Genomic DNA, 13,956 nt, shown 5'->3' with positions numbered 1-13,956 from the left:
TGGCCCTTTATATGACAAAGTCGTGCAGGAACTTTCCTCTCAAAATTCTACATGTACACATTATCACTAAAGACGTATCAGACTATCACTGTGTAAGGGGTTAGGAAATTACCCTGTGACCTGTAGAGGGCGGAGTGCTGAGACAAGCCGGCACTCTTTGCTTGGCCCTCTCACAGGTGAGTTGACCAAACTTGAACCACTTTTATGTTTAGTAAATATTAATGTTGTTATGCTAAATATGTGTTATGTACATACGTGTATTGTGTTAGAACGATTTCAGTAGTTATTTTGATGTATCATGTGGGTCGATATGATTATATTGGAAACGAGGATTTAATGTTAAACTGTGTGATGCTTAGTGCTTTGATTTGTTATATGCATTTACATTGTAGTATATGGTTATGTACACTAATAAGTTGAACGCGCGGTACCAAAATTGGGTGTAGTGCGTGCGCGCTAATGTTGTGCCTGGTCCCAGGGCCAGGACCAGGACCAGGGTACGCTCTAATTGATGTGATGAGTATAAGTCTTGGTTTAGGAATGAAGTCAGTAAGAACGGTAGGGAGCATAGAAAAGAAGTGCTTATAATAGAAGTTGAGTGTTTAAAAGTATTGCATGTTGTTTGTATTTTGGTTGCTAAGCTAGGGGGTATTAATTACTATGTAGCCATTTCAGGGTTTCTAGCGCCCTCTATCATTGTAAACCTTATTTCTTATTTTGCAGATTGCTATAAAAGAATATTGTTACATGTTAAATTGAGATGGAATAATAGGAGTAAGAGCAATGTTTAGGGTTAGACCAGGAGATTATTGGAGTTTGCTTGGAAGTAAGAAAAGTATGGAAGATAAATATATGAATGTGTTGCTTTATATGAGGTTTATATCGACTGTTACTTCTAGTTGTTTAAGTATTTGGGTCAGGTATTTACCTGTGTTAATGTTGAGAGTTTCAGCTATATTGTACTGTGGCAATTGGTTTTTAAAGGGCAAATTTACTCGTTTAATATTTGATAACATGACATGTTTTGGGGAATGCATGATCTCCATGATTATCGGCATTAGTGATTCGAATGTGTCTGCTACTGGTTACTACTAATAAAGACTCTTTGCTTGGCCCTCTCACAGGATCTGTCTGTCGTTGATTTCGAGTTCTCGACCACCTCACAACTGCATGTATCACTATCAGTATCAGTTTATCACTGTTGTTTGAGTTTGATAATGATATTGTCTTGTTTAGTTTTTGTCTGTGTTTCAGTCCTGTTGCTCGTAGTATTTCCCAGTTTCTCTTGTTATAGCCGTTATTTAGTACCGGTAGTCAGATTATTATAATAATGTTTGTATTTTCTCAGTTGTTTAGTTAGTTTTAGTCTGTTAGCATTTATATGTATGACTGGGGAGGACAAACAAATTATATTAGATGTAAGAACTTAAAAGAAAAACTCAAAGTTTGCATTTAAAGCAATTTAGCAATGGTGCTTCCGTAACCTCCGAATCCAAACCATTCCAAAAAGAGGGACCGGTATACATAATTGCTTTTTTGGCAAAAAGTGTCCGGACACAACATCATTCACACACAGGAAATTTTGGTGCGGTCGTTCGAGATTCACTGCTCTTGAAATGCTCAGTACAGTGGCGGATCCAGGGGGGGGGGGCCCTGGGGGCCCAGCCCCCCCCCCCCTTGACAAAAAAAATCATGCAAAATCATGCGATTTTTACCTTTTTGGGGGTTGGGCCCCCCCCCCCCCCCCGGAGCTCAAGGGAGGGGTGCAAATTTTAAAATTTTCGAGGACCCCCCCCCCAAAAAAAATGTGCTCACTAACCCCCCCCCCCCCCCCCCCCCCCCCCCCCCATCCCACTGAGCGACTTTTCGGCTGGCTCAGTCGTTGCGATTTTTTTTTTGGACTCCAAAAAAAAAAAAAAAAAAGTGTCCGCTTACCCCCCCCCCCCCCCCCCCCCCCATACCCATACGTATAGTCATTACAAGTTTCAAAAATTCATAACCTTCGTATATTTAGTCAGATTTCTCTGATTTTTCTGCTCTCTTTTAGATTACTAGTAGTTGTCTATTTGGGTTGGATTTCCCTTTAAGATAGTAATTCAGAAATTATATATCAGATATCAAATGACTTGTATTCAGTATTTGGAGTTCATTTCCTCTTGCTACTATCACTCAGATGAAGAACCTCCTGTCCTTGTCTGTCCCGACGATGTCACGGCAGAGACAGAGGCTGGGGCAGCTTTTGGGATCATATCCTGGACTAGTCCAACGGCAACAGATAACTCAGGAGAGGTTACAGTGGAAACAGATTTTGTTCCGGGTCAGTTGCCTATTGGAAGCCGCAACATCACGGTCACTGCCACAGACGCTTCAGGGAATACAGCAGAGTGTGTGATTGTTGCAACAGTAGTTGGTAAGTCACTTTAATGAGAAGGGATTTCTGGTAAGGATGAAATAGAATTCCTGCCTTTTCTCATTCTTTGACGCCAGTTGAAATGTCTCATAAAACGGATTGATGTTAAATGTTAATATAACCGTATTATTCAAGACATGACAAGAAATGAAAAAAAGTTTTGAAAAATACATTTGTCTGGAGGCTTATATATGAGTAACCATTCGCTTGCTTTCTTCAGCAAGACTACATGTAAGGAATAAAAAGAAGATGTTGTATTGCCCTTTGCGACCGACCCAAAACTCTTGAAATCTACGGTCGGCTTTTTAAAAAAGCTTTCTTTTTTTTTAAACCGTTTTTTTTTCTAAGAAAAAATAATTAAAGCAGTCAAAACTGAAAAATATCAGCTCAAAGAGGGAGGCCAACGACCGACAGACCCATGTTTTGGCGCCTAAAGGGCACTACAACATCTTTTTATGCCTCCGCCACCGAAGGTGGTGCCGGAGGCATCATGTTTTTTTGGGTTGTCCGTCCGTACGTCCGTCCCGTTTGACCGTTATCACAATATCTCAAGAACCATTTAAGATTTAAACTTAAGACTCGGGAATAGTATTTATCACCATAGGAAGACGATCTGATTAGATTTTGGAGTACGTAGGTCAAAGGTCACAGGTCACAGAGGTCAACTTATGAAATTCCTTGTTTGGAGTTTGTTAGCGCGATATCTCAAGAACCATTTGAGATTTAAACTTCAAACTTAAGGATAGTATGTATCACCATAGGAAGACGATCTGATTAGATTTTGGAGCACGTATGTCAAAGGTCAAGGGTCACAGAGGTCAACTTATGAAATTCCATACATTGAGATTGTTATCATGATATCTCAAGAACCACTGGAGATTTAAACTTCAAACTTAGTGATCGTGTGTATCACCATAGGAAGACAATCTGATTAGATTTTGGAGCACGTAGGTCAAAGGTCAAGGGTCGCAGAGGTCAACTTATGAAATTCCATACATTGAGATTGTTATGATATCTCAAGAACCACTGGAGATGTAAAAACTTCAAACTTAAGGATAGTATGTATCACCATAGGAAGACGATCTGATTAGATTTTGGAGCACGTAGGTCAAAGGTCAAGGGTCACAGAGGTCAACTTATGAAATTCCATACATTGAGATTGTTATCATAATATCTCAAGAACCACTGGAGATTTAAACTCCAAACTTGTTTAAATTGCTCTATGGCGGAGGCATCATTTTCGACTGCGCGCAGTCAAAATTCCATCTAGTTTATTGTGTCTATGTACTGTAGACTAGGGCTTATTGTAGTTAATTTTGGCTGGGAGATGGTGACCTGTGAATGATGAGCCTACCGGGCCTGCCCCTTAAATTGTATGTGAACGGCACACCCAGTTAGATGCTCTTTTTTTATTGTATGTATGTAGTTTAGGGCATATTTTAGTTAATTTTTGGCTGGGAGATGGTGACCTGTGAATGATGAGCCTACCGGGCCTGCCCCTTAAATTGTAGGTGAACAGCACGCCCAGTCAAATGCTCTTTTTTATTGTATGTATGAATGTATTTAGGTTAGGGCCTACATGTACATGTATTGTAGTTAATTTTTGGCTGGGAGATGGTGACCTGTGAATGATGAGCCTACCGGGCCTGCCCCTTAAATTGTAGGTGAACAGCACGCCCAGTCAAATGCTCTTTTTTATAGTATGTATGAATGTATTTAGGTTAGGGCCTACATGTACACTTTGTATTGTAGTTAATTTTGGCTGGGAGATGGTGACCTGTAAATAATAAGCCTACCGGGACTGCCCCTTAAATTGTAGGTAAACGGCACACCCAGTTAGATGCTCTTTTTTTATTGTATGTATGTAGTTTAGGGCTTATTTTAGTTAATTTTTGGCTGGGAGATGGTGACCTGTGAATGATGAGCCTACCGGGCCTGCCCCTTAAATTGTAGGTGAACGGCACGCCCAGTCAAATGCTCTTTTTTTATTGTATGTATGTAGTTTAGGGCTTATTTTAGTTAGTTTTTGGCTGGGAGATGGTGACCTGTGAATGATGAGCCTACCGGGCCTGCCCCTTAAATTGTAGGTGAACGGCACACCCAGTTAGATGCTCTTTTTTTATTGTAAGTATGTAGTTTAGGGCTTATTTTAGTTAATTTTTGGCTGGGAGATGGTGACTTGTGAATGATGAGCCTACTGGGCCTGCCCCTTAAATTGTAGGTGAACGGCACGCCCAGTCAAATGCTCTTTTTTTATTGTATGTATGTAGTTTAAGGCTTATTTTAGTTAATTTTTGGCTGGGAGATGGTGACCTGTGAATGATGAGCCCACCGGGCCTGCCCCTTAAATTGTAGGTGAACGGCACACCCAGTTAGATGCTCTTTTTTTATTGTATGTTTGTAGTTTAGGGCTTATTTTAGTTAATTTTGGCTGGGAGATGGTGACCTGTGAATAATGAGCCTACCGGGCCTGCCCCTTAAATTGTAGGTGAACGGCACACCCAGTTAGATGCTCTTTTTTTATTGTATGTATGTAGTTTAGGGCATATTTTAGTTAATTTTTGGCTGGGAGATGGTGACCTGTGAATGATGAGCCTACCGGGCCTGCCCCTTAAATTGTAGGTGAACAGCACGCCCAGTCAAATGCTCTTTTTTATTGTATGTACTGTATGAATGTATTTAGGTTAGGGCCTACATGTACATGTATTGTAGTTAATTTTTGGCTGGGAGATGGTGACCTGTGAATAATAGCACGCCCAGTCAAATGCTCTTTTTTATAGTATGTAAGAATGTATTTAGGTTAGGGCCTATTGTAGTTAATTTTGGCTGGGAGATGGTGACCTGTGAATGATGAGCCTACCGGGCCTGCCCCTTAAATTGTAGGTGAACGGCACGCCCAGTCAAATGCTCTTTTTTTATTGTATGTATGTAGTTTAGGGCTTATTTTAGTTAGTTTTTGGCTGGGAGATGGTGACCTGTGAATGATGAGCCTACCGGGCCTGCCCCTTAAATTGTAGGTGAACGGCACGCCCAGTCAAATGCTCTTTTTTTATTGTATGTATGTAGTTTAGGGCTTATTTTAGTTAATTTTTGGCTGGGAGATGGTGACCTGTGAATGATGAGCCTACCGGGCCTGCCCCTTAAATTGTAGGTGAACGGCACACCCAGTTAGATGCTCTTTTTTTATTGTATGTATGTAGTTTAGGGCTTATTTTAGTTAATTTTTGGCTGGGAGATGGTGACCTGTGAATGATGAGCCTACCGGGCCTGCCCCTTAAATTGTAGGTGAACGGCACGCCCAGTCAAATGCTCTCTTTTTTGTAGTATGTATGAATGTATTTAGGTTAGGGCCTATTGTAGTTAATTTTGGCTGGGAGATGGTGACCTGTGAATGATGAGCCTACTGGGCCTGCCCCTTAAATTGTAGGTGAACCCAGTCAAATGCCCAGTCAAATGCTCTTTTTTTATTGTATGTATGTAGTTTAGGGCTTATTTGATTTAATTTTTAGCTGGGAGATGGTGAACTGTGAATGATGAGCCTACTGGGCCTGCCCCTTAAATTGTAGGTGAACGGCACACCCAGTTAGATGCTCTTTTTTTATTGTATGTATGTAGTTTAGGGCTTATTTTAGTTAATTTTTGGCTGGGAGATGGTGACCTGTGAATGATGAGCCTAACGGGCCTGCCCCTTAAATTGTAGGTGAACGGCACACCCAGTTAGATGCTCTTTTTTTATTGTATGTATGTAGTTTAGGGCTTATTTTAGTTAATTTTGGCTGGGAGATGGTGACCTGTGAATGATGAGCCTACCGGGCCTGCCCCTTAAATTGTAGGTGAACGGCACGCCCAGTCAAATGCTCTTTTTTTATTGTATGTATGTAGTTTAGGGCTTATTTTAGTTAATTTTTGGCTGGGAGATGGTGACCTGTGAATGATGAGCCTAACGGGCCTGCCCCTTAAATTGTAGGTGAACGGCACACCCAGTTAGATGCTCTTTTTTTATTGTATGTATGTAGTTTAGGGCTTATTTTAGTTAATTTTGGCTGGGAGATGGTGACCTGTGAATGATGAGCCTACCGGGCCTGCCCCTTAAATTGTAGGTGAACGGCACACCCAGTTAGATGCTCTTTTTTTTATTGTATACATGTAGTTTATGGCTTATTTTAGTTAATTTTTGGCTGGGAGATGGTGACCTGTGAATGATGAGCCTACCGGGTCTGCCCCTTAAATTGTAGGTGAACAGCACGCCCAGTCAAATGCTCTTTTTTATTGTATGTACTGTATGAATGTATTTAGGTTATGGCCTATATGTACATGTATTGTAGTTAATTTTTGGTTGGGAGATGGTGACCTGTGAATGATGAGCCTACCAGGCCTGCCCCTTAAATTGTAGGTGAACAGCACACCCAGTCAAATGCTCTTTTTTATAGTATGTATGAATGTATTTAGGTTAGGGCCTACATGTACACTTTGTATTGTAGTTAATTTTTGGCTGGGAGATGGTGACCTGTGAATGATGAGCCTACCGGGCCTGCCCCTTAAATTGTAGGTGAACGGCACGCCCAGTCAAATGCTCTTTTTTTATTGTATGTATGTAGTTTAGGGCTTATTTTAGTTAATTTTTGGCTGGGTGATGGTGACCTGTGAATGATGAGCCTACTGGGCCTGCCCCTTAAATTGTAGGTGAACGGCACGCCCAGTCAAATGCTCTTTTTTTATTGTATGTATGTAGTTAAGGGCTTATTTTAGTTAGTTTTTGGCTGGGAGATGGTGACCTGTGAATGATGAGCCTACCGGGCCTGCCCCTTAAATTGTAGGTGAACGGCACACCCAGTTAGATGCTCTTTTTTTATTGTATGTATGTAGTTTAGGGCTTATTTTAGTTAATTTTTGGCTGGGAGATGGTGACCTGTGAATGATGAGCCTACCGGGCCTGCCCCTTAAATTGTAATAGAACGGCACACCCAGTTAGATGCTCTTTTTTATTGTATGTATGTACTGTAGACTAGGGCTTAATGTAGTTAATTTTGGCTGGGAGATGGTGACCTGTGAATGATGAGCCTACCGGGTCCCGCCCCTTTAACTGTAGGTGAACGGCATGTTTAGTCAGATGCTCTTTTTTTTTATTGTATGTACAGTGTATGTAGGTTAGGGCTTATTGATGTTAATTCCTAGTTGGGAGATTGTGGCTTGTGAATGAAGAGCCAACCAGGCCCAGACAACCGTTTTATTTCTTAATTTTTAAATGTTTGTACCTGTATGTAGATTAGGGCTTATTTTAGTTAATTTTTGGCTAGGAGATGCTCTTTTTTATTATATGTATGTAGGTTGGGGCTTATTGTAGTTAATTTTTGGCTGGGAGATGGTGACCTGTGAATGATGAGCCTAACTGGCCTGCCCCTTAAATTGTAGGTGAACGGCACGCCCAGTCAAATGCTCTTTTTTATTGTATGTATGAATGTATTTAGGTTAGGGCCTATTGTAGTTGATTTTTGGCTGGGAGATGGTGACCTGTAAATGATGAGCCTACCGGGCCGTGCCCCTTAAACCGTAGGTGAACGGCATGCCCAGCCAGATGCTCTTTTTTTATTGTATGTATGTAGGTTAGGACTTATTGTAGTTATTGTAGTTATCGTAGTTATTGTACTGTGACTGCAAGAATCCAAAGTGCTTGGAAAAAGTTTCGTGAACTCTTTCCTTTCCTCACCTCAAGGGCGACCCCGTTAAGAGTGAAAGGGAAGGTGTATGATGCCTGTGTTAGAAAATGCATGACGTATGGGAGCGAAACATGGGCAATGAAATCATCCAGTGAACAGCGAATGGAGAAAGCTGAGATGAGGATGGTGAGGTGGATACGCAGGGTATCACTTCATGAGAGAAAGAAGAACAAAGTCCTCCTTCAATCAATGGGATTGATGGGGGTGGCACAGGTTATGAGGATGAATAGACTTAGATGGTTTGGACATGTGGCAAGAAGAAAGGCAACACACTGGCTCCAGAGGGCTCTAAACTTCCCGGTCACCGGAAGAAGACCTCGTGGGAGACCCAGGAACACTTGGAGGGAAGCCATCGAAGAGGATGCCAAAACATCGGGTGTCGGTCGTGTGGATCCCACAGACAGGAAAGCTAGGCAGGCGGCCATTAAAGAAATGAAATGTCCAACCACACAAAGTGGGACAAATGGACTCTAAACGATGATGATGATGATGATGTAGTTGAGTTTTGGTTGGGAGATGGTGACCTGTGAATGATGAGCCTACCAGGCTGTGCCTGGTAGCCTAACGGCAGTGGAACGGCACGCCCAGTCAAATGCTCTTTTTTATTGTATGTATGTATGTAGGTAAGGGCTAAGTGAAGTTAATTTCTGGCTGGGAGATGGTGACCTGTGAATGATGAGCCTACCGGGCCTGCCCCTTAAATTGTAGGTGAACGGCACGCCCAGTCAAATGCTCTTTTTTTTATAGTATGTATGAATGTATTTAGGTTAGGGCCTATTGTAGTTAATTTTGGCTGGGAGATGGTGACCTGTGAATGATGAGCCTACTGGGCCTGCCCCTTAAATTGTAGGTGAACGGCACACCCAGTTAGATGCTCTTTTTTTATTGTATGTATGTAGTTTAGGGCTTATTTTAGTTAATTTTTGGCTGGGAGATGGTGACCTGTGAATGATGAGCCTACTGGGCCTGCCCCTTAAACTGTAGGTGAACGGCACGCCCAGTCAAATGCTCTTTTTTTATTGTATGTATGTAGTTTAGGGCTTAGTTTAGTTAATTTTTGGCTGGGAGATGGTGACCTGTGAATGATGAGCCTACCGGGCCTGCCCCTTAAATTGTAGGTGAACGGCACGCCCAGTCAAATGCTCTCTTTTTTATAGTATGTATGAAATTGTATTTAGGTTAGGGCCTATTGTAGTTAATTTTGGCTGGGAGATGGTGACCTGTGAATGATAAGCCTACCGGGTCCTGCCCCTTAAACCGTAGGTGAACGGCACGGCACGCCCAGTCAAATGCTCTTTTTTATTGTATGTATGTACTGTAGACTAGGGCTTATTGTAGTTAATTTTGGCTGGGAGATGGTGACCTGTGAGTGATGAGCCTACCGGGTCCCTCCCCTTAAACTGTAGGTGAACGGCATGTTTAGTCAGATGCTCTTTTTTATTGTATGTACAGTGTATGTAGGTTAGGGCTTATTGATGTTAATTCCTAGTTGGGAGATTGTGGCTTGTGAATGAAGAGCCAACCAGGCCCAGACAACCGTTTTATTTCTTAATTTTTAAATGTTTGTACCTGTATGTAGATTAGGGCTTATTTTAGTTAATTTTTGGCTAGGAGATGCTCTTTTTTATTATATGTATGTAGGTTGGGGCTTATTGTAGTTAATTTTTGGCTGGGAGATGGTGACCTGTGAATGATGAGCCTAACTGGCCTGCCCCTTAAATTGTAGGTGAACGGCACGCCCAGTCAAATGCTCTTTTTTATTGTATGTATGAATGTATTTAGGTTAGGGCCTATTGTAGTTGATTTTTGGCTGGGAGATGGTGACCTGTAAATGATGAGCCTACCGGGCCGTGCCCCTTAAACCGTAGGTGAACGGCATGCCCAGCCAGATGCTCTTTTTTTATTGTATGTATGTAGGTTAGGACTTATTGTAGTTATTGTAGTTATCGTAGTTATTGTACTGTGACTGCAAGAATCCAAAGTGCTTGGAAAAAGTTTCGTGAACTCTTTCCTTTCCTCACCTCAAGGGCGACCCCGTTAAGAGTGAAAGGGAAGGTGTATGATGCCTGTGTTAGAAAATGCATGACGTATGGGAGCGAAACATGGGCAATGAAATCATCCAGTGAACAGCGAATGGAGAAAGCTGAGATGAGGATGGTGAGGTGGATACGCAGGGTATCACTTCATGAGAGAAAGAAGAACAAAGTCCTCCTTCAATCAATGGGATTGATGGGGGTGGCACAGGTTATGAGGATGAATAGACTTAGATGGTTTGGACATGTGGCAAGAAGAAAGGCAACACACTGGCTCCAGAGGGCTCTAAACTTCCCGGTCACCGGAAGAAGACCTCGTGGGAGACCCAGGAACACTTGGAGGGAAGCCATCGAAGAGGATGCCAAAACATCGGGTGTCGGTCGTGTGGATCCCACAGACAGGAAAGCTAGGCAGGCGGCCATTAAAGAAATGAAATGTCCAACCACACAAAGTGGGACAAATGGACTCTAAACGATGATGATGATGATGATGTAGTTGAGTTTTGGTTGGGAGATGGTGACCTGTGAATGATGAGCCTACCAGGCTGTGCCTGGTAGCCTAACGGCAGTGGAACGGCACGCCCAGTCAAATGCTCTTTTTTATTGTATGTATGTATGTAGGTAAGGGCTAAGTGAAGTTAATTTCTGGCTGGGAGATGGTGACCTGTGAATGATGAGCCTACCGGGCCTGCCCCTTAAATTGTAGGTGAACGGCACGCCCAGTCAAATGCTCTTTTTTTTATAGTATGTATGAATGTATTTAGGTTAGGGCCTATTGTAGTTAATTTTGGCTGGGAGATGGTGACCTGTGAATGATGAGCCTACTGGGCCTGCCCCTTAAATTGTAGGTGAACGGCACACCCAGTTAGATGCTCTTTTTTTATTGTATGTATGTAGTTTAGGGCTTATTTTAGTTAATTTTTGGCTGGGAGATGGTGACCTGTGAATGATGAGCCTACTGGGCCTGCCCCTTAAACTGTAGGTGAACGGCACGCCCAGTCAAATGCTCTTTTTTTATTGTATGTATGTAGTTTAGGGCTTAGTTTAGTTAATTTTTGGCTGGGAGATGGTGACCTGTGAATGATGAGCCTACCGGGCCTGCCCCTTAAATTGTAGGTGAACGGCACGCCCAGTCAAATGCTCTCTTTTTTATAGTATGTATGAAATTGTATTTAGGTTAGGGCCTATTGTAGTTAATTTTGGCTGGGAGATGGTGACCTGTGAATGATAAGCCTACCGGGTCCTGCCCCTTAAACCGTAGGTGAACGGCACGGCACGCCCAGTCAAATGCTCTTTTTTATTGTATGTATGTACTGTAGACTAGGGCTTATTGTAGTTAATTTTGGCTGGGAGATGGTGACCTGTGAGTGATGAGCCTACCGGGTCCCTCCCCTTAAACTGTAGGTGAACGGCATGTTTAGTCAGATGCTCTTTTTTATTGTATGTACAGTGTATGTAGGTTAGGGCTTATTGATGTTAATTCCTAGTTGGGAGATTGTGGCTTGTGAATGAAGAGCCAACCAGGCCCAGACAACCGTTTTATTTCTTAATTTTTAAATGTTTGTACCTGTATGTAGATTAGGGCTTATTTTAGTTAATTTTTGGCTAGGAGATGCTCTTTTTTATTATATGTATGTAGGTTGGGGCTTATTGTAGTTAATTTTTGGCTGGGAGATGGTGACCTGTGAATGATGAGCCTAACTGGCCTGCCCCTTAAATTGTAGGTGAACGGCACGCCCAGTCAAATGCTCTTTTTTATTGTATGTATGAATGTATTTAGGTTAGGGCCTATTGTAGTTGATTTTTGGCTGGGAGATGGTGACCTGTAAATGATGAGCCTACCGGGCCGTGCCCCTTAAACCGTAGGTGAACGGCATGCCCAGCCAGATGCTCTTTTTTTATTGTATGTATGTAGGTTAGGACTTATTGTAGTTATTGTAGTTATCGTAGTTATTGTACTGTGACTGCAAGAATCCAAAGTGCTTGGAAAAAGTTTCGTGAACTCTTTCCTTTCCTCACCTCAAGGGCGACCCCGTTAAGAGTGAAAGGGAAGGTGTATGATGCCTGTGTTAGAAAATGCATGACGTATGGGAGCGAAACATGGGCAATGAAATCATCCAGTGAACAGCGAATGGAGAAAGCTGAGATGAGGATGGTGAGGTGGATACGCAGGGTATCACTTCATGAGAGAAAGAAGAACAAAGTCCTCCTTCAATCAATGGGATTGATGGGGGTGGCACAGGTTATGAGGATGAATAGACTTAGATGGTTTGGACATGTGGCAAGAAGAAAGGCAACACACTGGCTCCAGAGGGCTCTAAACTTCCCGGTCACCGGAAGAAGACCTCGTGGGAGACCCAGGAACACTTGGAGGGAAGCCATCGAAGAGGATGCCAAAACATCGGGTGTCGGTCGTGTGGATCCCACAGACAGGAAAGCTAGGCAGGCGGCCATTAAAGAAATGAAATGTCCAACCACACAAAGTGGGACAAATGGACTCTAAACGATGATGATGATGATGATGTAGTTGAGTTTTGGTTGGGAGATGGTGACCTGTGAATGATGAGCCTACCAGGCTGTGCCTGGTAGCCTAACGGCAGTGGAACGGCACGCCCAGTCAAATGCTCTTTTTTATTGTATGTATGTATGTAGGTAAGGGCTAAGTGAAGTTAATTTCTGGCTGGGAGATGGTGACCTGTGAATGATGAGCCTACCGGGCCTGCCCCTTAAATTGTAGGTGAACGGCACGCCCAGTCAAATGCTCTTTTTTTTATAGTATGTATGAATGTATTTAGGTTAGGGCCTATTGTAGTTAATTTTGGCTGGGAGATGGTGACCTGTGAATGATGAGCCTACTGGGCCTGCCCCTTAAATTGTAGGTGAACGGCACACCCAGTTAGATGCTCTTTTTTTATTGTATGTATGTAGTTTAGGGCTTATTTTAGTTAATTTTTGGCTGGGAGATGGTGACCTGTGAATGATGAGCCTACTGGGCCTGCCCCTTAAACTGTAGGTGAACGGCACGCCCAGTCAAATGCTCTTTTTTTATTGTATGTATGTAGTTTAGGGCTTAGTTTAGTTAATTTTTGGCTGGGAGATGGTGACCTGTGAATGATGAGCCTACCGGGCCTGCCCCTTAAATTGTAGGTGAACGGCACGCCCAGTCAAATGCTCTCTTTTTTATAGTATGTATGAAATTGTATTTAGGTTAGGGCCTATTGTAGTTAATTTTGGCTGGGAGATGGTGACCTGTGAATGATAAGCCTACCGGGTCCTGCCCCTTAAACCGTAGGTGAACGGCACGGCACGCCCAGTCAAATGCTCTTTTTTATTGTATGTATGTACTGTAGACTAGGGCTTATTGTAGTTAATTTTGGCTGGGAGATGGTGACCTGTGAGTGATGAGCCTACCGGGTCCCTCCCCTTAAACTGTAGGTGAACGGCATGTTTAGTCAGATGCTCTTTTTTATTGTATGTACAGTGTATGTAGGTTAGGGCTTATTGATGTTAATTCCTAGTTGGGAGATTGTGGCTTGTGAATGAAGAGCCAACCAGGCCCAGACAACCGTTTTATTTCTTAATTTTTAAATGTTTGTACCTGTACATGTATGTACAACATGTAGATTAGGGCTTATTTTAGTTAATTTTTGGCTAGGAGATGCTCTTTTTTATTATATGTATGTAGGTTGGGGCTTATTGTAGTTAATTTTTGGCTGGGAGATAGTGACCTGTGAATGATGAGCCTAACTGGCCTGCCCCTTAAATTGTAGGTGAACGGCATGCCCAGCCAGATGCT

At 42.5% G+C, this 13,956-nt stretch overlaps 1 protein-coding gene across 4 annotated transcripts in view; it reads left to right on the top strand.

Moving 5' to 3' along the window:
* LOC578156 (hyalin) overlaps positions 1-13,956 on the top strand; it is a 60,955-nt gene that overhangs the window by 11,533 nt on the left and 35,466 nt on the right. For all 4 annotated transcript variants that reach the window (XM_030983296.1, XM_030983297.1, XM_030983295.1 and 1 more), the window contains exon 8: positions 2,174-2,410. In XM_030983296.1, coding sequence (XP_030839156.1) covers positions 2,174-2,410 — 237 coding nt within the window. The remainder of the gene's footprint in view (positions 1-2,173; positions 2,411-13,956) is intronic.

This window comes from Strongylocentrotus purpuratus, unplaced genomic scaffold (genome assembly GCF_000002235.5).
Source record: "Strongylocentrotus purpuratus isolate Spur 01 unplaced genomic scaffold, Spur_5.0 spur5_scaffold_13, whole genome shotgun sequence".
NCBI classification, from domain to species: Eukaryota; Metazoa; Echinodermata; class Echinoidea; order Camarodonta; family Strongylocentrotidae; genus Strongylocentrotus; species Strongylocentrotus purpuratus.
This window is presented reverse-complemented; position numbering and strand designations above follow the sequence as displayed.